This window comes from Lichenostomus cassidix, chromosome Z, assembly GCF_008360975.1.
Source record: "Lichenostomus cassidix isolate B80296 chromosome Z, HeHo_3.0, whole genome shotgun sequence".
Lineage (NCBI taxonomy): Eukaryota > Metazoa > Chordata > Aves > Passeriformes > Meliphagidae > Lichenostomus > Lichenostomus cassidix.
Genome location: NC_139511.1, coordinates 15,310,920 through 15,336,542, shown reverse-complemented (window position 1 = coordinate 15,336,542; position 25,623 = coordinate 15,310,920). Strand labels below are relative to the sequence as shown.

General features: G+C 39.2%; 1 protein-coding gene across 4 annotated transcripts in view; it reads left to right on the top strand.

Moving 5' to 3' along the window:
• The window catches only part of PCSK5 (proprotein convertase subtilisin/kexin type 5), a 225,291-nt gene that overhangs the window by 130,903 nt on the left and 68,765 nt on the right, over positions 1-25,623 (top strand). For all 4 annotated transcript variants that reach the window (XM_085042105.1, XM_085042107.1, XM_085042106.1 and 1 more), the window contains exons 11-13: positions 14,561-14,678; positions 15,648-15,836; positions 25,139-25,275. In XM_085042105.1, coding sequence (XP_084898231.1) covers positions 14,561-14,678; positions 15,648-15,836; positions 25,139-25,275 — 444 coding nt within the window. The remainder of the gene's footprint in view (positions 1-14,560; positions 14,679-15,647; positions 15,837-25,138; positions 25,276-25,623) is intronic.

Genomic DNA, 25,623 nt, shown 5'->3' with positions numbered 1-25,623 from the left:
AGTAAACACTGCTCATTAAATTCATGTCAATAGAATTAACTCAGGAATGAGCAAGAATTTTTACTTGGTTGGGGGGGGGGGGTTTATTGTTTTCTTGTCAGACAGCATGCATCTTTTCTCAGGAACTTGTTATTTGTTAGTCTCAAAAAGAAAGACTTGAATACTCATGTTACGATATTCTGTGTTTAGTCAGTTGTACATATAGTTTGCCAATAGAGGAGTTTTTTAATAATTAAAGCAGTTAATTAGCTGATTTTATGGAAAGATACTTGAGAGCAGCATCTGTTTTTGTGAAGATATCAAAACTGTTGATCTGTTTCTGCAATGGCAGATTGGATGCAAATCCTTGTTGTGTCAGCTGTTAGTCAACAGCAGAGCATGCAAGTGCATTCATAAAAAGGAAACTACATTATTGCTGACTTGTCTCTGAGTTGAAAGACGCAAAATGAAACACTGCAGTTCTAAGAACAATGATCAAATCATATGAACAGTTCATTGTCTGTAAGTGAAGCTCCACATACTGTCAAATACTGTCTCTGGAGAAACAGACCATTTATATGGAGGAGTACTACTAATTTGCAAGGAAAATTTTAGAGAGCATATTTCACTCTTCCTGGCTGTAAAGCATAGACAATAACGCTTCAGTACAGTGAAATAAAATGCTACTGAAGATAAAATGAAATCAAAACTCTACCCCTCTTCTTTCAGTTTCAGGCCATTACTAGGCCCAGACGAGGTATTCCTCTTACAGAAACCAAGTTGCCTCAGTTGCCAAGGAGTAATAACAGTTACATCACATCCCTTTAGCTTATCCAAAGTGTCTGCTGCTTCCATTGAAGAGTGATCACTGAAAAGAATTAGTCATTTAATACTTTACAGCCTTTTAATATAATTGCTTAATTACAGTACTTAATAAAACTGGTGATTATATTAGTTGTGAGTAGAGCATTAGCAGTCTGTGAGTGAGAAAGAGATGAGTCTATCTAGGGTACTATTTAGGACACCTAGACTGGATAGATTTAAATTTTGGTAACCAGTAGCCAGGCAGGAATTCAGAAATTAGCAAGAATATCTTTACAATATATGCATTTCAGAGAAGACAAGTACACTGTTCATAAACACCCTACTGCATGTTTTCAATAACTTTAGAATGTAAATAAATATTAAATTATATTTTAAAAACATTGTCAGAAGCTGGCATAAGACTTTCGGAAAACAGCAAGCACTTGTAAATTATTACATCAAATAATCAAAGCTGTTCATCCATCAAAAGACTGGCCAGTCTTACAGATACTTCCTGATATTTTCACATGCTACTTGCAGGCAATATCAGCTCCTGTCTACCCCTGATGCTCATACACACAGTGGATAGAATGGTTTCACACACAGTGAAACCGTCTGAGCTTTGAGTTCAGCTGGTGTAATATCCTGACTTTCTTTAGTTGTCAATAAGACACCAAACACGTGAAGTTGTGTTGGTCTGTGTAGGAGTGAGGAGGACCATATTCTGGGCAAGCTAGACTAGTGATTTTTTTTGTGCTTGAAATATTAAAGGATGACCAGCCTGGCTGAACAGGAAGTTTTGGTTGGAACTCAGGAAAAAAAGGAGAGTTTGTCATCTTAGGGAGACTACTAGCAGGATACTCAAGAGAAGTACAAAGGTCTTATGGGGTTACGGAAGGGCCAAAGCCCAACTAGAACACAGTTTGGCTCCTGCAGTAAAAGGCTTTAAAAAAATGTTTCTGTAAACACATTAACAACAAAAGGAGGGTTAAGGGTAGTCTCCACGCTTTATTGGTTGCAGGAGGAAATAGAAATACAAAGGATGAGGGTAAGGATGAGGTAGTTAATATCTTTTTTTGCCTCAATCTCAAATAATAAGGCCCATTGTTTTCTGGGTACCTGAACTGGAAGATGGGAACAGGAAAAAGAATGAAACCCCCATAATCCAAGAGGAAGTTGTCAGTCACCAGCTGCACCACTTAGACACATACAAGTCTATGTGGTCAGTTGAGATCCACACAAAGGTACTGAGGGAACTGTGAAAGAGCTCACCACTTTCAATCATTTACCAGCAGTCCTGATTAACTAGAGAGGTCTCACTTGACTGGAAGTTGGCAAATGTGATGCCCATCTACAAGAAGGGTCAGAAGAAGCACCTGGGGGACTACAGAGCTGTCGGTCTAACCTCTGTGCCAGGGGAGGTCTTGGACCACATCGACTTGAGTGCTGTCATGTTACATGTACAGAACACTCTCTGACACTATTTCCCACAGCATTCTCCTGGAGAAACTGGCTGCTCATTGCTCAAATGGGTGCACAGTTCACTGGGTAAAAAAACGGCTGGATGGCCAAGGGCAGAGAGTGGTGGTGAATTGAGTTCAATCCAGCTGGTGACCAGCAACTCCTGGTATTCTCCAGGGCTGAGTGCTGAGGCCAGTTCTGTTTGATATCTTTATAAATAACCTGGATAAGGGGATCAACTGCACCCTCATTCAGTTCGCAGATGGCACCAAGTTGGATGGGAGCATGGATCAGCTGGAGGGAAAGAAGGCTCTGCAAAGGGATCTGGACAGGCTGGGTCAATGGGCCAATTCGTGAAAGGCAACAATGTGACATTCCAGGTCTTGCACTTAGGTCACAACAACCTGGTGCAGCACTCTAGGCTGGGGGAAGAGTAAAGGGGAAAATAAAAGACATAAAAGAGCATGGGGTGCTGGTCAGCATCAGCAGAGTCTGAGCATGAGCCAGTAGTTGCCCAGGTGGCCAAGATGGCCCAGGGCATCCTGGTTTGGATCAGGAATAGTGTGGCCAGCAGAACCAGGGCAGTCATTTTTCCCCGGTACTCGGCAGTGGTGAGGCTGCATGTCGAGGCCTGTGTTAAGTTTTGGAGCCCTCACAAGAAAAACATTGAAGTGCTGGAGCATCTTCAGAAAAGGGCAACAGAGTTACAGAGTCTGATGAGCAGCTGTTAAGGGAGCTGGAATTGTTTAGCCTGGAGAAAAGGGGGCTAAGGAACTTTACCTTTCTCTGCCTGAAAGGAGGTTGTAGCAAGGTGAGACTTGGTCTCTTCTCACAAGCCAAAGACAAGGGGAGTTGCAACAGGGGAGGTTTAGATTGGGTATTAGGGAAAATTTCTTCTGTGAAAGGGTTGTCAAGCATTGGAATGGACTGCCCAGGCAAGTGGTGCAATCACCATCCCAGTAAGTGTTTAAAAGATGTATAGATCTGGCACTTGGAGACATGGTTTAGAAGTTGAGTTGGCAGTGTAAGGTTAGTAGTTGGACTTGATCATAAGGATTTTTTTCCAGCCTAAATGATTCTGTGGTTCTAAGTAGCCAGCTGACAGCAAGAGTTCTGGAACTGCAAAGATATACTTGGAAAAGGCAGTCTTTGTATACATGACTGTCTTCAACAGATTGGTGGATGCAAAGTCCAGGGGAGATGTTGTCCTCACTTAGGTAGGCATTAGTCTTTTGTAAGCAGATCTGGTTAGACTAATCTGAACTTTTTGCATTATAGCTCCTAACTGCAAGTTGTTTGAAGTCAGGCAGCATTTAGTTTAGCACCAGGAAAGGAGAGAAGTAAATGAACTAAAATTACTAGGTAGTCTAACGGTGGCTGGAAGTGTCTGATAGAATTAATAGAACATGCATGATTGGAAAGGTCTGTGTTCTCAAGAATCTCATCTACATTTACACACTGCATGAGTCACAGGTCAATATCATAACTTTTATAAGTGCTTCGTACAGAAATCATTGCTTCAGCTAGAAAAAATATCTGTGGCGGGATTTGGAAATAAAAATAGCTGAGGAAAAGTGGAGTAAAAATATGCATGTTTGTAGCAGCAAATTTGAAATTACTGGGTTTTTTTCTGAATGGTCATTGTGACCTTTCTAGGATACTGTTTTTTCCTTCCCGCATGCAGCAGTTCAGTTCCTGACTATAAATAAAGTTTTCTTTAAATTAATATTATAATTGCATTAGAAATTTTTCAATGTGTGATATGTTAAACCCAAACAAATTGCCAGGTAACTGAACTCTGCTAGCCTTGAATAAGAACTGAAATATCTCTTTGGGATTTGGGGAAGGGAGTTGGCAAATATCTTCAACTATGCAGCCTAGATCATGGTTATTGATTTTTTTTTCTCCCTGACAAAACTGAGGTTACAGACAATGTTGTTTTGTTGTTTCCAGTTGAAAGACATATAAGGTCAGGAATTTGTCTGTATAGTTCCAGAAATGGGGATGTACAAAGTAGGAGAGGGAATCTTTCAGAGAAGCCAGGCAGGCATCATTACTTTTCCCAGCCTCAAAGTCTTCATTATCAAAGCTTCCCGTTTACTTTTTGGGTCTGCAACATTGTTTTCTGTTGTCTCTGAAATCAAGGACTGAAGCTGCAAATACAAAACAGAGTTTAAACAGAAGCTTCAAGTCTGTGTCAGGATACATAAAGGAAAATGGATGGACATCCATCATGATTTTGTCTTAGAGTTGTTTGCTTTCCTGAGGTCATACATTGTAAGTCAAACTTACATGTGTTTTAAAATGCAAATTAAATGGCTCTAAAGCAGGAGTAACAGCAGGCAAAAGGCATTATTAGGCTTTAATGTTCTACTATAATAGCACTTAGAATTGTCACCAAACCATGAGCAGGCAAAGAATTTAAATTAGTGCCTCAGCTGAGCAACTGAGATAACTTCACGTCTGTTTGTCTTAGATATAAAGCTACACACAATTGCTGTGCTCTGCAGCTCCCTAGTATTCCAAACATTGCCAAGTGGACTGAAAGCACTAACAGGATGCACTCCATGAGAGTGATAACCTTTGACATTATTTCCTTTTAACAAGACCAACTCAGGCCTTTATGAAAACTCTGTAAAGGATTGGGGGGCAGGGAGGAAGCAAAAAGTCTTCCCCTATGGACTCATAACCATAAGAGTCAGCCACTTCCTGTGAAATGTAAATTTCTATTTTGCAGTATTAAGAAAAAAGAACCAGGATCAATGAATTTTAAAAATGACTGATAAACTGATACAAATCTCCAGAGCACAAAGCTTTAATTACAGACAATGAACACTGAATTTTTACAAGAAAAGTCCTTGAAAATTATGTGCATTTGCATAACCTCTTTATGTGCTAATTCTCAGTGCAGTACACTTGTGAGAATGTTGTAAGCGCATATCTAGCCATACTTGTATATATCCATCACATGGTGAGCATCTACTGGATGGCATACGTCTGTCTTCTTAAAAAAGCAGCAAGCACTTGCCTTTGTGAACACCAAAGCTTTTCGCTGCAGTTGCGTTGCTATAATGTGTTTCAGTAGTTACAAAACTGGTGGTAGTTTTATTATCAGAGTGTGTCCACTGTAATGGAGCTAGGATTCAGCCCAGTTAGGAAGCAGATCACGCCATCTAAAATGTAGTTTTTAAGGACTTAATATATCCTGTCAGGATGTAGAGTTTCTTGTAATAATAGGGAAAGATAAGGGCCTACATAGGACAGCTCAGCTCGGTTAGGCACCTGAAGTTATTTATAACAGTGTCCTTTTTTCCCTACAGAAAAATCAGCTTTTGAGGATTTCCTTTTAAGTCAGGGGTGTAGAACTTCATCCACAACGTCTATTACTGACATTACTGGCCAGCTATCTCTGTAGACTTGGCTTACTGTTTAACTTCCTTTTGCATCGGGTTGCTGATCAGCATCTACTATATATCTCTACAGGGATACTGTGAAGTCAGCTTAGTTAATTAATAATTTCTCTAGTTTGGGATGAGGTATAGTTCTAGTTCTAAAAATCAGCATCATTATTATTTAAAAATTTGCAAAACACTTTTTTGTGATTTACTGCATGTTTGTATATCCTTTTTCTGCTGAAATCTGCTGCAGCTGTATGCTCAGTCAGGAATGAGTTTGAGTGTAAATGTCCTGCTGGAGCTCCAGCACTTCAGAACACACAGAGCCTTGTGTGGGACAGAACAAGAATGATGCTATGTGTCTGACACATCTGACAGCATAGAAATGCTATCTCAGTGTCTCCTGCTAACAATCTGTCAGGATTACCACTTTCAGTGCCTTTGACTCAGCTGTCACGATCTGTTCTGAGGTGAAGCCCAGCACAGATCCTCTGCCCAGAAGGTGTTTTTGTTATTTGTTAGAATGACACTACATTTGTCCACTTCTAAGCTATCAGGGAATCCTAAATGTATCTCCTAGGGTGAATTTGCTTCTAACAGAGGAGATGGGTGCATTTTTCTACAGGGTGTTCCACAGTGCAGTCACAAAATACCTTTCCTTGTTTAAAAAAAGTTGCAAATGACCTTGTTTTCCAGTGGATCTTTGTGCTTTTCAAAAAAAAAAAAAAAAAAACCACACCAAAAACGCCAAAAAGCCACCACCCAAATCCAGTTTAAAAAGACTACCACTCGTTAAAAAATTATAGCTTCTATTACTGTAGATGCTTGTTAGCCAACTTGATTTCAGCAAACTTTTTTTCCCTCCCTTCTAAATGCATGTTGTCCTCAGGTTTTTTCCATTCACATAAGCTGTCTTATTTCAAGTGATATAAATTAATGTCTTTGGTAGAGGCTTTATGATTTACAGCCAAATGCTGCTGCAAAGAAGTCTTAGAATCCTGCTGCAGAATTTTCATAGCAATCACCAGTCAGCAGTAGTTAGGTTTTCTGTTTCTATCTCAGCTCTGCTCCTTCAGAGGCAAAGAAGTAAGGCAGTCTTCCTGGTTACTCTGCTGAGGTTTTCCTCAAAACTCACTGGTGTTTACTCTGACTCTAGGTGAAATATCCCCATATTGCAGGGCACAGTGTATGTGTGAACACCATGTGTTCTGAGGACTGCATTAACCTGGTTAACTCATTCCTAAACAAGCTCTGAGAAGTAAATCAGGAACTATGAGCATGGGAGAACTTGTTATGGCTGTGCTTGGTACACATGGATGCTCACTGTTGACTGTGGACTCACTGAATCCCAAGACTGAGCACCTCTGCCTGGAAGCTGCTAACACTCAGGAGAGGCGGGGAAACCATTTGGGTGGTATGTGTATTTCACTTTTAGTGCCTTTTGTCAGCCAGTGCCTGTTCAATAACCATGTGAAATTTAAAATCCTGAAACAGATAAAAACTGCCCAGATGTGAAGCCAAATGGACTCTTGGATTTAATTTCTCAGTGTTTTAAGATGAGAAATTAAAATGTTCTAGGGCTGTTTTTTTAAGTGACTGCAAAGCCTCACAGCAGGTGGTGCCGTGTCAGAGTTGCTTGCAAGCTACTACCAAAGGTACACTGGCTACTGGAGGTTTAGTTTTTACTCACTATCCTGCTAGTGTTTCTGGGCAGTCTGTATTTTATTTTATTAATTAATAGGAGCTTTTTGGCAGAAAGAAAAATGTAAAATCCAGAGGTCTCTTCTCTTTTGTCAAATCTATTATCAGGTAAAGCCATGGTTAGTATATTACTGAAGAAATTATTTGTACTAATGCAAAAATCAGAAAGTGACACAGACATAACTAGAAGCTCAATGAAAGCCATTTTTAAAGTATTTTTTTAGCACCTTTCTGATTACAAAAATGTTCAAAGGCCTGGAGCACCTCTGCTGTGAAGAAAGGCAGGGGAGGGTTGGGGTTGTTCAGCCTGAAGAAGAGAAAGCTACAGTGAGACCTGGTTGCAGCCTTTCAATACATAGAGGGTGCTTAGAAGATAGAGACTTTTTACAAAGGTCCATAGTGAAAAGACATAGGGCATTGTTTTAAATTGACCAAGGATAGTTTTAGACTGGACATAATGAAGGACATTTTTACACAGGGTGCTTGGTTTTACAGAGGGGAAATCATGCCTGTGAAGCCAGCATGGCTTTACAGAGGGGAAATAATGCCTGACAAATTTGGTGACCTTCTATGATGGACGTGCAGGATTGATAGATGGGGACAGAGCTGACATCATCTACCTGGACTTGTGTAAAGTGTTTGACATTGTACCACTAGGCATCCTGGTCTTCAGACTGAAGAGATGTGGATTTGGTGGATGAACCACATGGTGGGTGAAAAACTAGCTAAATGACCACACACAAAGAGCCAACAGATTTTTGTCCTAATGGAGACCAATGATGGGTAGTGTCTCTCAATGGTCAGTATTGGCGCTGATACTGTTCAGCATCTTTGTTGGTGGCATGGACAGTGGAATCAAGTGTACTCGCATCAAATTTGCTGACAGCACCAAGCAGTGTGGTGCAGTCAACACATTGGAGGGAAGGGATGCCATCCAGAAGGACCTTGACAGGATTGAGAGGTTGGTCTATATGAACCTCATGGAGTTCAACAAAGTGCAGGGTCTTACACCTGAATTGTGGCAATCCAAGACACACCCGCAAGCTGGACAGAGAAGTGACTGAAAACAGCCCTGTGGAGACAGATTTGGAGGTGGTGGTTGATGAAAAACTCAACATGGGCCAGCAGTGTGCACTTGCAGCCCAGCGAGCCAACCCAGTCCTGGGCTGCATCCAAAGGAGCATGGCCAACAGGTCAAAGGAGGTGATTCTGCCCCTCCACTCTGTTCTGAAGGGATCCTACCTGGAGTGCTACGTATAGTCCCCAACATAGGAAGGACATGGAACTGTTGGAGCAAGTCCAGAGGAGGGCCAAGAAGTTGATAAAGAGGACTGGAGCATCTTCCCCGTGAAGACGGTCTGAGAAAGTTGGGGCTTTTCTGCCTGGAGAAGAGAAGGTTCTGGGGAGACCTCATAGCAACTTTGTAGTATCTGAAAGGGGCTTACAAGGAAGACATAGAGGGACTCTTTGTCAGGAACTGTAGTGATAGGACAATGCATAATGGGAGCAAGTTGAAAGAGGGAAAATTTAGACTAGATATAGAAAGGAATTCTTTACTGTGAGTGTGCTGAGACAGTGGAAAATGCGTCAGAGACTGAAATAGCTCATGCCTCAAAAATTGATACAAAGTTTTGCTCATTATAACAAAAAGTGTATAAAGAAGCTACGACCAAAGAAATCTCTCTTGAAGATACCTGGCTGGGACTTTGGACTGAACGTCAAACTGCTGAACAGACTTCCCTCCCAGTTGAGGGGGGAGAAGGAGGTTTGGGGTGCATGGTGTAACCTCTGCTCAGAGGCAATAAACACCCATTCATCCTCCGTTACACAAACTGGCCCAGCTGTGGAACCCTCAACCCCACAGGCCACATCCATGGGACTTCCATGTGAGAGGCAGCTGAGAGGGAGTCACAATCCATCAATGACCCGCCAAATGCTAGGCCTTGCACCACAGGAGTGCATGTGATGCAAGCAGAGTGTGCTGCAGGGCTGTTCCCTCCCCCAGGGGGACATGCCTGGACATTGCCACCTAGCCTGAGTGTGTATTAACCCATGGCATTCTATGCTTTTAGGGGAAACCATCCCCACCTCTTTTCCTACTTCCTTTTCTCTCTTTTCTTCCCTGTCTCTCTCATATTTACTATCAAATAAAACCCATAATATTGGCTGGCATGTAGTGTCATTTGCACCTTAATTCAGGCAAAGGTATTTCTAAGAACGTTAATAATTGGATCTTAACAAACAGGTTACCCAGGGAGGTTGTGGATGTCCAACCCTGGCAGTGTTGAAAACCAGGTTGGATAAATCCTGAGCAACCTCTTCCAATGGGAGACATTCCTGATCCATGGCAGGGGGGTTAGTGCTAGTTGATCTTTAAGGTCCTTTCCAACCCCTTTACATTCTATGGTTCTGTGATTCTATGATTTGGGTGGTGAGGCATTGGAACAGGTGGCCCAGAGAAGCTGTGGATGCCTCATCCCTGGAAGTGCCTGAAGACTGGGTTGGACAGGTCTTTCAGCACCCTGGTGGAGTGGGAAGTGTCCCTGCTCATAGCTGGGAGATCAGACAAGATGATCTTTAAAGGTCCCTTCCAACCCAAATCATTCTGTGTTTGTGCAATTCTGTAATGCAGAGGCCCTTCAAATTCTCATTGTGCATTTTTGTAGCTGCCACTTCTAAGAAAAATCTGTTGGACAACTTTCTGTTTTTCACAGCTTTCTCTAGTGTGGTGATAAGTGTAAGAACTCAGTCTTCCTGTATCCATACCAAGTCTTTAATAATTGATTGATTTCAGGGAATTCTTTGAGGGGGAAAGACTTAGTTTGCTGTTTCACTTGGTTTTAAGTACAAAAATTGAGGGATTGTTCTGTGAAAAAATACAAAAATGCAAATAATGTGTTAAATTTGAAAACCATGAGGAGTTGGTTTTAAAAGCAAGAATGGAAAAGCATGTTCTTGCACGCTTATGTTAACTGGCTTGTAAAGCAATTATGTGTTTCAGGAATATGGCTAAAACAAGATGAATTATTCAAGGTCAGTGTTTCCTTAGACAGGACATGACAAAACAAAATAGATTAAGCCATGTCATCCTAACATTTCTCCCCTTTTTGTCCCTTAGTTCTTGTTTTTCCTTGTTGAAACATTCTAATATACTAAGCAAATGACAGAAAATCAATGTGGAATTGTTAAAGCACTATAGAATTAGTTCATTCTATTTACAATTAAAATGTCAAAGATTGGTGTAGGTAAGTTGAAAGTATTTATGGGATGAGAGCAACTCAAGAGGCTCACATATTCTCACCTGCTGAGCAACATTTAAGAAAACCGTAGTATTAATGAGCATTTTAAGCTCCTGTTCTTTCAATCTCATTTTGGATCAAGATCCTATAGTAGCATAAATTAACAGGTCGTAATAGTTCACATATGAAACAGATTGATCTCGTTGAGGAAGCTGCACATTCCTCATTTGTCACACTGCAGTTGTTACCATTTCTCTGCTTCTGATTTAACATTTGATATGTGTGTACAAAATATTTATATTTCAAATGCTGCTTTCACAGTACATAAAATATTAAATACAAAAGTCCAGAAATATAGTAGGGAGAAAATGTTATGCACGGCTTTTGTCAGCTGAGTAAAGTAGCAAGGAAGGCTTCGCATCTAAGTTACTGATGAGACATCTCAATGACAAGCAATGAAACTGCAGCCTAACAAATCAAGTTCAGCTACACTGTAAATGCTGTGTTTTCACTGTCTGGGCCCAGTTTTTCTGAAGTCTACTGATCCTCTGTTATGATTTATTAACACCAGCTATTCATATATTTCTCATCGTCAAGTCAAATGGGATAATACATTCTGACTTTTGATTTGGGGGTAGCTTTGCATAGTCTTTGTATGTAAATGAGAAAGTTACTGAAATTTCAGCAGCAATTTCAGACAAAAACAAGATTATGGAAAAGGTGGGGAAGTCTCTGCACCAGCTCAGAAGGTCTTGCTTTCATGGTGCACTAATGAAGGAATTGCACCAGGGCTAAATAAATGGACTTTAACCCTGAAAAATGTTGTTTTCTTTCATAAGAAGATTAAAGAGATCAGCTAAAACTCACTATTTACTTCATGTTGTGGAAGGCAAGTTTTTCTCTGAAAAGTGCCCTGCATCTGTAAGGTTTTCTGTATGCCTGTGATTTTGCCGAAATATATATGATCAGTAAGCATTGCTGCCTGAGTGGAGAGAATTCAAGACAGGTCTACCAGTGGACACCTTGGTCACAAGGACATGACATTTTTCAATCTTTCAGCTGAATAAAAGCAACAGTCTATGCCTTAGGCACCAGCTTACATTGTACCAACCTTGTATTCATATTTTGTCTGTGAAAGACAAATTCCTTTTTACAGCCCAATGCCCCCTCTGACTTGGTTAATGATTCCTAGCAACAGCTCAGTCCTGTACCAATTCACAGCAGTGATAGTGTAGAGCATGTAAGTGGGTAGGTGCAAGGTCTGGAGGTATTTTGCACTTGCAGTTAGCTTATCTCACTCTGCGGTCATCATTACCTTTCAGATAGTGCTTTTGATTAATCTGGTTTAGCAAAGTCAACTCAGTCACTTGGGAATGCAAATCAGTGGTAGTTCCATGTGTTTCTCAGAAGATATTTACAGTTCCATAGAGACCATCAGGTCATTTTTAACCTTTGGGAGAGGCACCTTGGCATATAGTTCCCAGGAGTACTAGGATGTACACAGATGAAGGGTCACAATTCGGAGGTAGTAGACAGAAAAATCTGTTTTCCTCTCAAAGACACAACTACTTTGTTTAATGCTTTGATTCTTTCCTAAGTTATTGTAATTTAGTCCTTGAAAATTATGGGCCTCTACTGGTACCTTCAGCTGCTAATCAGCCCACTGGATCAAGGGCTTTGAATTGCAAGTATTTTAGACAGCCAAATGTCCACGTGGTAAGAGTTAGGAGTACCCCTGTCTGTCAGGAAGTTGTTTCAATAGGAAGGCTATTCAAGGAAAAAAGTATTTCTGTTTCAACTGTGGTAAAAAAACCTAGCAGGTGCAGAACTTCTCACTGTACTGCTACTCTTCTGCCATAGATTTTAAACACTGAATCATGGACAATTAACACAACCATATAACCCTGAGTGGTAATTTTTTCTCCTGGATTAAAATTTCTTCTGAATTCTGTCTTCCAAGTAATTGCTAGGGTAGGAGACATAGAAAGTTCACTCTATAGATTCTACTTGCATTTTTAATGTGCTTACTAGGGAAAAAAATCTAGGGGTAAATAGCTGAAAAGTTACTTATGTTTCCATCTGGAGGTCACTGGCAATGTGATGTGCTTTTCTGGCCTTATTTCTGTTTAGGAAAAGGTGAGGTGAGGAGAATTTTACCTTTCTGAGCTCAGTAGGTAGATCAAGCACACAGCATTTCAGAACTGGACATCTTGAGCTCTCATTCAGTGTAAGTTGGTAACTGTCAGGAATTTAAAATGCATTTTCCATGTGTTAATTGAAAAAAATTCCCGTTAATGAAAATTTAATCCCCCACTCTTTAAATATACTGTAAAGGGTAACTGTGTGCAGTTACAGACCATGTGAGTTAAGACTCTTGTTCCTCCCACTGATCTTCAGAGCAGACAGAAGTATAATTAATTAAAACTTTAGTGTAAGAACAATGTCATCACAGATAAATATGCACTCATTATCAGAAGCACTGATAATGCTTCTGATTTGCAAGATGACATCTAAGACTAAGGAGATTTCCGTCACGGGAATCTTCTTCACAGTGCAAGAAACTTTTTCATCTAAGCTTTCCATGTCTTCGTTCTGTCTGCTTCTACCAACATGTAAAAATAGACATCTCTTTCCCTATGCATTTATTTTTTGAATTCATAAAAGATAATTCAGAAGGCTGAAGGAGAGCTGAATTCGATTATTTTCATATATTTTAGCTGTGTTTCATTTTGGGAAATGGTGTTTCCCTCATTTGGCAGAAGAGCTGCATGTAGTTTTCTCCAAAGGATCATTTCCATGCTGTGTGCACTTTTGTTTAGGGCTCAAGGGAAAGGAGATGGGAAGAAAACCAGTCCATTGTACAGTCCCTACACCTTGCCATATTTTTTCATTGAAGAATCCTTTTCAGCTGGCAGTTTGAGACAGCATTAGATACCACCATGTTTGGAAGATGAGATCCTTAAGCACCAATTTTTTTCTGCTTTGGACTGTATTTGTTTGAGAAGGTTGTGTTTTTTTCAGATACAGTCCTTTGAATTTTGGTTTGCAATGTCTAAAGATTACTTTCACAAACCCTCTACAAAGTGCAGTTGGAAGTACTTACACCGTGGTTTTTTGCATTGCTTTGGTTAAAATAACACATTTTTCTGTGGGTTTCCTGGTAGCATTGTCTGTGGTAGCAAGCAAAACTGATTTACTCATATTGGCAATGTAAACTCCTCCCTGTGGAAGCTTCTTCTTTTCACCTTCTGCTGTCAGAACTTTAGCAAGAGCACCAATTTGTCACAATAGTGCATTATGGCTAGTAGCTCTTCCAATTCATAAAAATCCTTTTGCAAGTTTCTGTTTAGATTGGAACAACAACCAAAAACACACAGCTGATTCAGTACTTTTCACCCTCATCATGCAGACAGCTTTAAGGAGATGATGGATCTACCTGGTTGGTTGGCCAATGGCAACCATACTGTGTACAGGAACGGGAGAGTGTGCACATGCTGCTTACACTCAGGGAAGTTCAGAGAATATAGCAGTTACAGAATGGCCTATTCCTTCTTAAATTTATTGTCTCAGTTACCTTCCATGAATATGGAATGAGTATGGAATACCTTCCAAACAATTCATGTGTTTGGTATTTGAGTAATGGAAGTAAACTTCCTCTCATTCATTATGCTCAGCCCCTTGTGATACATGGACATGGCACATGGACAAAGGGCAGTCAGAGACAATTTTACTCCCTGGCATTCTTTAGTTCTCATGGTAGGGCAATGTAGGTATGCCTCATGCCACTTCTGTAATAAAACAGTGATTTGTTGAGCAAATTAAATATAGTCATTATTGTTCCTGGCAATGACATTTTTGAGTGAAAATAAGGAAGAAGGAAAAAGAAGTAACTCCCGTTAGGATGTGACACTCTGGAATTAGTCTGTGATGGACACCAAGGGCTTATACTATAACTGTATCCATTCTGTTTGTACCTTGCAGTGAGCCACCTTTATGGATTTGGACTGATGGATGCTGAAGCAATGGTGACAGAAGCAGAAAAGTGGACAACGGTGCCTGCACAGCATGTGTGTGTGGAGAACACAGATCGGCAAATCAAGTAATATCTGCTACCAAAACTCTTGCTGGCATAAACTTATGGAAAGAAATTGGGTATAATTTACCCCTCCCTTGCATTGTGTATAATGTATCATTTTAAAAGCTATACCATTTACATTTAAATGGTATATTTAAATTTGAAGAACATCGCAGAAGGTGAGGGTGTAAAACAGGCCAGTCTGGGTAATGATGGATTTTGATATAGATGATGCTCCACAGAAGAAGAATGTTTGGCTGAATGTATTTCAGTCACCTTTGTAAGAGGAGTAGAGACTTAGCAGTCCAGGATGTAACAAGCAAATATGCTTTTCATACTGTATGATATTGTCACTTTCAAATAGTCTTAGGAAAGTCTCTAGTTCAGAGGCCAAGACTTAACTGCTTTTCACTTGCTAAGATAGGGTCCCTATAGAACCAAGCTTAAGAGCAAAATTCTGTTATGTGCAATCAAAGGATATAAAGACAACATCAATCATAAGGCACACATCCAAATTTGACAGGCTTGATCTGTAACTGGTATAGTCTGCAAGGATGTCATGCCAGTTTAAATCAGCTGAGTCAGATGCCTTTTGGTACAGTTAACATGTAATACATGCTGTTACGTAAGCAAGGACTAGCTATGCCAGGCATTTCCTGGGGTTTAGCAACCAGCTGTGATCCCATGACAATGTCAGCAATTCTCAGCTGGCCACTAATCCGCAGTAATGCTCTGTCTCAAAGGCTTATTCCTATTTTACCTTGCGTATGTGCTTAACAGAAACCCAGGCAGTTGCCATTAGCCATTAGCTGCAGTAAAATAATTACCCTGTGGTGGTATTTTCAGCTAGGAAGTACACATTAAAACAAGTGATTACAGGCTACTGACTTCTCAGTTGTCCAACACTGTCATTCTCTGCTAAGCAAAAAGATACTGTGTATTTTACAGAAAAAGCAACAAATGCTGATGTTGTTTGCTATGCTTCTATTACAGAACAATACGACCTGACAGCATTGTCCGTTCAATTTACAAAGCCACTGGCTGTTCAGATAATCCTAACCACCATGTGATCTACTTGGAACACGTTGTTGTGCGTATCACTATTACTCACCCTCGACGTGGAGACTTGGCAATTTACCTAACCTCTCCTTCTGGAACTAGGTCACAGCTCTTGGCCAACAGGTATAGTATGACAACCCAATTTCACAGTCAGTCAACACGCAGAGCCTGCATTGAGATGTCAGTGTCAGCAAAGACCAGCCAAGTCATTACAGCAGGGTTGCTAGAAGACACAGGCTGATTGTTTTTTCTGAGAGAGATGGGCAGAGTGAAGTACAAAAACATGACAATCTGTGTAGAAGAGTAGTGTTAAAACTGTTGAACTCCAAAACTAAGATTAGTCTATTTCAATAGTCTTGTGTGGCTCACCATTTGTTAAATGGCTGGAAATGTGAAGAAAATAGTAACAGGCTCATTGTTCATTAGGAAGCTGAATGGAAGTGTTTCTACATACTATTACCACTTATTTTTTATTTTTCTCCTTTCTTACCCTTTTTTTTCAATAGCAGCGAAAATCAGAATGGTGTATCTTTACTATTTTTTAAGCCCCTGATGTTACTTGTTTCCATATCCTTTTTTTTCAAGGTAAACATACTTAATCTATGAAAGGCTCATACTAGGACAACACTGAGAAGTAGCACTAGTACTTGAAATTAAAGGGTTCATTTATAAATTGCAAATTAAAATTTTTTAAATTAGCCATCACCTTCATCACCTTCAAAACTTTTTAAAAGTTAGCCATCATTGCTATCGTGGAGACTTGCTTTCAAATGCCTGGCCATTTTAACAACAACTACTAAGAAAGATTAGTCTTTTTCCTCATCCTGTCACCTCTGTGTTATATTTTTGGAGAAGCTATCACAGTGCATCAAATTGTTTGGTTTTTTTCTCCTGACTGAACTTGGACTTTGTCCAATGTATCATTTTCCGACGTTAGTGCAATTTACATCCCTGGTAAGTGGAGCAAATCATTAGCAAACTAAAAGACTTTTCGGTGATGTTTCTGTTTTTCTGGTCTACCAGCAGAAATTTTCTTCATAGAAAATATTGGCAGTCTTTCCCAAGTAAATCTCATTAAATCCATGGTCAAGAACACCACCTCCTACCAGAGATGCTTAAGGCACTAAGGAACATCAAAAGCCTTTCCAAACTTCACCCCAGTTCCAAGTGTGCAAATAAGTAACATTTACAGTAAGAAATGCTTATATACTTCTCCAACTGGCTAGAAATCTTCTTCCTGATGGGACCATATTATGATAGATAATTCTTTTTCCTTGGTGACTTGATGTGGATGACTGCTGTTCTGCTAGACGTAGAGCATGGCTCCCACAGAAGAGTTGATGTTAGCCAATGTTACGTATCAGAAACTACAAAAACTGCCATGTATCAAACCTGTGTTGTGAGAACTCTTCTACCATCATGCTTAAGGCTTCACAAAAGTTTATATCCCTAGTCCTACTCCTCAGGGCTTTTAATGAATTGGGAGTGGCCTACTTTCCAGACTGCTTTTCATCCATGCTTCCTCCGCCAGAAATGCTGATTATCTAGCTCTGGAGACTTGAGTGTCTTCCTGTATCTCAGTGATAGACGGACATACATTTCCTCTTGAAACAAAGAGACTGTTTAGGAGACAGGTGGAGCTCAAATGGACTTGGTTCTGATTGAAATGTGAACGCACATTTTCATTAAAGATTATGTTAATTTAAAAGAAAAGGTAACTTGAAAATACTCTTCAAGCTGCAGACGGTAATTCACCAACTGGAAAGAAAGTTGTCCTGGAATTTTGGGGTCCTCTGGAATATCTCCTGTGTTTCGTAGTGAGTGCTGTCATAGGTTACTGATAAAGCACGTAGGCACACATATCTCTGTATCTCCCTGATGCGCTATTACACTGAACAAAGAATTTGTCCTTTGCTAACCAGTGCAAGACAGGTTTCTCTTACTAGTTATGAAACAGGCTTTTGTTTTTCTGTTTGAAGAAATTCTTCTGTAGTTTTCTCTTGCATTTTCATGCAGTAGTTCTTCCTTGGTTCAAAATGAAAAAAACCTGAAAGTCATCCAACTAGGTATCCAAACAAAACAATCTTGTGTAAACCCAGTGGCCTTAACACAGCTAAGTTTTGGCTCTAGGCTTTCATGTGTTGCAGCTGACTCACAGCAAGTGGGAGATACATTCCAATATTCACAGTTCATCTCTGGTGATGATTGGTGTGTGGACTAGGTACAAAATTTAATTCAATCAGTCTCTCTGTAACCCCTGCACCTTACAAAGTAATTACTTTCTGTACGTGTGTTAGAGAGAGGGAATACAAATATATTTATTTTAATAAAGGGATGTTCACCTCTTTCTTATCTGATAGTATCAGAAGACTAAACAGAAAACAAAGAAACCTGAAAGGCTTTTTCTTGTGTTGCCACTTCTCAGAAGATGAATACTCATGACAGAGCTCATAGAATCACACCAGAATTCCCTTCCCATGCAAACTTCAGAGATACACTGGCTCACCATCATATTGGGCTGAAATAAACAACTCTGGGTTACTAACATTAGGGATAAATGTATATTGCAAATTCTAGGTCTGAAATACTTAGAGCCTTCACAAGCCCTTTCTTAGGGTCAAGTGATGGATATGAACACAATTATTTTCCAAAATGGTGTTTCAAGGCTTATTTTATTTGGTCTTGCTCTAGCAAGTTATACAGCTTAGAGATAGTAATTTCTTTGTATTAGTAGTATGCTGTGTTTGTTGATGTATATGTTTTAGCATCATGTTATGAAATAAAACTTGAAATAGGCTTGGTGTTACTGACTAGTATGAAAAGGTAGTTAGGAGGTGTTTGATTTTTAAAGTATCAATAATATGATAATATGAGTATCAGTGAATAAATGCATTCAGATGTCAGCATGCATGCAGAGATACATTGGCAGCAAGTAGTCTGTTTTTTCTGCCATAGGCAAAGGCCCCAGAGGATGTTGTACATTGCTACTATCTGACTGAGATGCTTTTCTCAGACATACAGCATACCTTTTAATGCTCCTGTACAGGATTAATAGCAACAATACCAGCTGTTTTTACTGAACCGAGGGAAAACCTCATTGCTTTACAGTTACTCATCTGGGTTTAATTTGAAACAGTTTGCTGGTAAAATGTCTGTTAGTGCAAAAGGTATATTTTACATGAGCATTTCTCCACCAATTCTGGAAGAAAAGTCATTGTGTGTAATTTCTGGTGCATTGACAAGTAGGTCCCTCAAGGCAATATCTGGCCTTTTTTCTGCATATTTCATCCTTAATGTTGGCATCCCCTAAAATGACTTCAGTAAGAAAACTTGTTAGTCAGAGGCGATGTGGATTCCTTTGCAGGCATTTGGTGGATTACACTGTCCCTGCTTTAAGCCTTATGTGCATTCTTCAAAATCTGCATTACAGGGAACATCTGCTTTGTTGTTTGGAAAGTACTAAACATGATTACATTGGATGTACTGCAGCAGAGAAAAATACAGGCTGGGAGAGTATTGGCTGGTGTGAGGATGAGGCTAGAGTTAAGTCCAAAGGGGAACAGTATCCCCTTTTTAAAAACAATTGGCCAGTGGATTTGGCAGCATGGGTTTCTGAGTGTTTTTTGAGACATACCAAGGTCATTTCTAACAAACGTTCAGTACAGGCTGTCTATGGAGGAGAGGCTAAATACAAAGGAGATAGGAGAAGCAAACTTAGGGCTCATTTGTATCCCACTGAAGTCATGGTTTATTTAATTCTTGCCCTTTAAATTTAAAGCAGCTGTTGCCATTTGAACTGCGTTACTGAAATATTTCAGCCACATGGTGGCAAGTTTCCAGGCCACTAGCTTCATAAGCTTATATGGCCCTGGTGTTAATAATACTTCTCTTCAGTAACAAAAGAAAATATTTTCATTACCATCTTTTTCCTGTCATGAAACCTTAGACAATCAGTAAGTTTTAATAATACCCTCCTCTGCAGAAAACTCAGACCAAAACCAAGTTGTTCTTATCTAATCTTACTCAGTTGTTTGCTTCATAAAACACCTTGGTGATCTGAAGTAGAGGAAAACTTTCTTTGTAGGTGTGCGTCTTTATTGCAGCTTACACATTATGTTCTAATATTAAAAAAAAACAACATTTTATGTATCCTAATACAATGAAAAATATAGTGCCAACCTTCATGCCGAATCTCACTGAAAAAGTCTCTGAGGTGGTACTGCTAAGTCCACAGTGAGCAAAGAGTAATCCTGTGCTTGTAGTGTGTATACAGGGTGAAACAGTTCTTGGAAAACTATTTCTCCCAACGAATACTTCCTGTGTTCTCTTTCATTCATGTTGACTGTATCTTTTTGTCTTTTTTTCCTTTTTTTTTTCTTTTGGGGGGTTGATGGTCCCACTACCAAGCAGCTGGCTGACCAGTGGAGTGTGTGGAGCTCCTCAACCTGACATGTCTGCAAGTGATGATGAATCATTGAATGTGTACATGTGTAGTCCCTGGGGACAAGCTCTCTGCTTTTAAAAATGGTGATTGCTGTACTGTCCACTGTTTCAGGCTGGCAGCCGTTGTGCATTGTACATGTTCATGTTACTCAAACAACTTTATCATGATAGTTATGAAGCAATGGATATCTCTTAAAACTGTGATAACCAGTTGTAACATGGAAATGAAAAAAAAAAAAGGTGTATATGCATATACTTTAAATACATCTTCTTTAGATCCACATCCAGAAATTTTTAGTGATGTTCCACATGTAGATAAGAAAGCTTCTGAAATGCCTAGTGTGTTCTCTGACCATTTCTTTTTTTCCAAATGCTTCAGTGCAGGTGGGCAGTAGGGTCTGGCTGAAGCTTTGGTTAAGTCAGTTTGAGCTGTCTGCAGTTTCTCAGGGGCTGCATCTCACAGGGAGCTGATGATTCGACCCTGTGGAGAAGAGCTTCTTTAAGGAGAATAGTTGACCAAAGCACTTTCAGGTACGCAGCTTGGGAAGGCACTATGTAGTCTCTTCAAACTGTAAACACACTTGAAGTCTTCTAGCCATGCAGGCTAGTGGGCAAGGATGACTTGCATGAGCAGCTGCCAGTTGAGTGTGCTGGAGCACATCAGAACAAAGACTGATGCTGTAAGAGAAGAAAATTCCTGTCTCTTGCCAGCTGCTCCACTGCAGCCACAGCCACTAGCCAAGGCAGGGTTTCCAGTCTCATAATGCTTTGAGTTCAGTGTACAACCACTGCTCTCAGTCAGGTGCAGCTGCACCTTCTCAGCTGAAAAAAATCTTGATGACTTGGAAAAAGTTCCTTTTATGTGTTTACTTTTTATTGTTCGTGATGAGTGATTCTGGTGTTACTAAACAAATCCCCTACCTTCACTGCCTTTTCTCACATGAAATTAAAAATTGAAACAAATTCTTCCAAGCATTCAGGAATTTGAAGATTCTTTGCTAAAAACCTGACACACTTGTTTGTTGGGATTTTTAACACTATTAGAAAGTGGCTAATTACGTTCCTCTAGGTCTGAAGTTTGATTACAGATTAATATTTCTGCTTTAAATTATACTCTTAAATAGAAAGGTTGTGCAGTTTTTAGGCTGAAGTGATGGCAGTGGAAGAGACCAGGACTCCTGAATTTGTTTTAGAGAAATAAGTGTTTTATTCCACACTGTGTAACATGTATTCTTACATAGACATGCATATGGTATGTGATGAGTATGGCATAAAACTTCTCAGAAAGAGAAGACCAATTATTTTTTAATGTAATACTATTCATTATAGGCAGCATCTTACCTAGTCAGTAATGCAGTCACATCCACCCCATGCTGAGTGTTCTAAGAAAGGTCCTCTGAGTAACTGAGAAACAGAACTTGCATCCTGTTGCAGTTATATTAACAAACAAGTTTTAAACAAACGCTGTTAATCACTTTGGTCGTCAAAAGCATTTTATGTTTGTGAGTACAGGTATATGATCATGGTCATAAAAACTATCAGATTATTCTAATAATCTTATTTAAGTATTTTAGTCTATAATAACCTGAAGTAGTCAGCTAGCAATTCATCAGACCATTTACTAATAATTTATTAATCCATGATAATCTGTGTGATAAATTTGTCTTTGATATGAACTTTGACAAATTACAAAATCAAATTTTGGACTGGCTGCATGCTCGTTAAAAGATCTTAAATATTTCTTTCTGAATAAGGAAGGTGCAGCTGAATTTTTGATAATTTCATTCATTCATTTAACACCACTTAAAGTGAAATCCATGTACTGCCTCATAGATTCTTTGATTTGAGAGTTTAGTGAATAAACAAAGCAAAGTAAAAGTAATTGAACCAGTGTGTGTCCAAAATACATACACAGACAGCCTCAGAGTCAGTATTTTTCTGCTTTGTTTTTCATTGTTCTTTTGACCTGTTGGTAGCTTTTTGGCTTGTTTGTAGAATCTTTTGTGGAAACACACAGTTCATACATTCAAAGGTTCCAATTTAGACTTTATTCTAGGAAATTAAAATCTTTCCCAAAGAAGTATTCTTTAAAAAAACTAGTCAATTTTCTGGAAAATAATATTACCAGATTTTCCCCATTTCAAGCGATGGACGCTTACATTTCCAGTCACAGCATTTTTTTAGGTAAAGGTGGTTTTATAAACAGAATATGTGGGATTTTTGTCTCTTCCACCCGAAATTACTGAAAAGAATTATTAAAATGGAACTCTGACAACAAATTAAAATTTTAAAACAAGATGAACATAGTTAAACAAAAAGTACTGTGGAAAAGATCAGACTAATTACAGTAAAACAGCAATTTCTAATGTGCATGAATAGGAGCTCAGTAAATACAAAGTTTATACTTGCACAGTACTTGTATAATACTGTATAATTTAGATGCCACAATGACAAGAAATACTGCTGCCATGTTGCATTGACAGCCTGTGTAGAAAGTAATATATTAGCTATCAGAAAACAACAGTATGGCAATTCAAGTAACAATTGGAAATAATCTACATTACTTAAATTGAGCATACTTGCCTGCAAATTCTGGATAATGACTCTGTAATAATTTCTGCCTTTTCAGTAAATGGTATGTGCCATGTGTTAGTGAGATTTGCTGTATTCACACAACTGATTTAACAGTGACATGAAACAAGCCCATTCTGCTGCCAAAATACATCTACATATATATCTCTAGGCACACACACAGAAACACAGAACTGCATCAGAAGAAAATCTCCCACAACTATCAGTGAAAATTAATCCAAATATATATATTTAATTTAGTTTTATAAGCATTAATAAGTTAGCCTAGTATTACAGGCATTCATTTAAAATGGAAAAAGGTAGCACAGATTGAATGGGAAATTGAACATGAGCCAGCAGTGCCCTGGCAGCCAGGAGGGCCAAGCATGTCCTGGGATGCATCAGGCACAGCATCACCAGCCAGGCAAGGGAGGGGATTGTCCTGCTCTGCTCTGGGCTGGGGCAGCCTCACCACAAGTGCTGGGGACAGCTTTGGGCACCACAAGTTAAGAAGGTTATAAAGCTATTAGAAAGTGTCCAAAGGAGGCTGCAAAGATGGGGAAGGGTCTGAAGGGAAAGTCGTATATGGAGCAGCTGAGGTCACTTGTCATGTTCAGCCTGAGGACACATCAGAGTCTACATGTTCCTTATGAGGGGAAGCAGAGGGACAGACACCGGTCTGCTCTCTGGTGACCAGTGACAGGATCCGAGGGAGTGGCCTGACATTGTGTCAGGGGAGTTAGGCTGCATATTAGAAAAAGGTTCTTCATCCAGGGGTCTTGGGCTCTAGAACAGGCTCCCCAGAGAAGTGGTCACAGCACCAAGCCTGACAGAGTTCAAGAATTGTTTGGACAATGCTCTCAGAGATGTGTAATTCTAGGGGTTGTCCAGTCTAGGGCCAGGAGTTGGATTTTGATGATCCTTCCAGCTCAGGATACTCTGTGATTCTATGATTCTATGTTTTAGATGAGAGCATGAAAATCATCTTTTGGCTGAGCCCTATAAAGTGTACCAGTCATGTAGGTCCATACAGTTTCTATTGCAAGAAGTATGGACACAGTGCCTGACCCCGTGCCTCTGACTGACCAAAGCTTCCAGCAAGAACTAAGGCATTTTATTCCTATCCAGTGTGGCAGTTTTCACCAGAAATGTACCTACACAAGTATCCTGTTATCCCAATGTTTGCTGAACTTCACAACCTTTTGAGAATAAAGATTGAAAATAGCTTAGAAAAGAACAGATTCACATGAATTCAAATACACCATTTTTATTGTCTAATGCCAGGTTTTTCTCTATTTCGTGAAAAAGCATTTTCAATCTGTTGGATTTTCTACTTTAGTGATTCTTGTTTTTTAAAAATATTTAAGCATAGCTATTACCAGTGGAATTTTCACACCTAAGACCAAATTCAAAATAGTGATAAATATTACAGACACATATATGCATGTATAAATTGACATGCATGTATATCTGTGTGTGTATATATACACAAATATCTGAATGCATAGTTATATATGTATTTTTAAAAGTTGAGTGATGTGATTTTATTGGAGGCAACAGTCATGCTTAGAGTGCTCTTCTCATCAGTAGTTTTGAGGTACCAAGCAACACATTGTGAACACTGAATAAAAGTGCAAATTCTCTTGTGTCAAATCACTTGCAGGAAGGGTCCTCCTTCCCCTTCTCATTGCATTATCTGAAATGAGTCCCCCTATTCTAGAAATTATCATAATCCAGGCCTAAATTCTAATGTCTTCACCCATAATCTAGGTAATTAAATTACAGTAATGCTGTTGGTTAGTTGCAACTGTCAGACGCCATTAGTCTGTTTTACCCAAACTGAATTCTGTGAAGTATTTGAAGAGGGTGATGGTTTGGTTCTTAAAGGATTGAGGCCAATGTCTCAGTTACATATTGCTTCCTCACAAGAAGTGACATGTATTGAATCACTATTGTCTCAGTCACTCAATAGTTTTTATTTGGTTTAAACCCTTTTTAAATATTCCAATCCAAAGACAAAAATAAATGTTACTGAAATTTTCCAGCTTGAAAGTTATTTGTGTTTATATCATGCTGTTAATACAATGGATTTCTGTATCATATGCAGTTTTTCCAACACCCATGAATCCTATTGAATAGTATTAGCAATTATGGTATTTTTGCAATGAATTTGCATGCCATTCTCTTTTTCATTATAAAAACATGATGGCATGTAAATACTCTTCCACCAAGCAACAAAAAACTGTTGAATGCACTTGAAATACATGTGAGAAAACCATCATGAATAATGTTATGTGAAGGTACAGATGAAGAAACTGACCAATTAGTATATTACTCAAGAGTTGCACACTTGGAGGCGTAGCTCCCCAGAAAAAAAGTTTGCCTTGAAATAATGTCATGATTTCTTTTAGGCTATTTGATCATTCCATGGAAGGATTCAAAAACTGGGAGTTTATGACTACTCACTGCTGGAGTGAAAAAGCAGCAGGTGATTGGATCTTGGAAATCTGTGACACTCCATCTCAGCTGAGAAATTTCAAGACTCCAGGTAGGACTCTAACATTTATTTGGGCTCTCTGAATTCTGACGAGTGCTTTCTGTTTTCAACCTTTTATTTACAGCTAGAATATCTCACTGGTTTTAGTATAGCTGGGAAGAGCGTTATTCTAAATTCCATTTATCAATGCACTCTTCATTTTTATGTTACAGTTATTTACCTTTTAACACACATGGTTCACTTTTATTCTGAACTTATTTCAGGGGTTTTTTTAGATTATTTTCTCTCTAAAAAATTAAATTTACAGATCAGCCTCACTCAACTGCTGTTGATAGAATGGAATGAAAATTTTAATTCTTTATTTCTACTCTACTTTAGTTGTGTCATGTTCTGATAGCC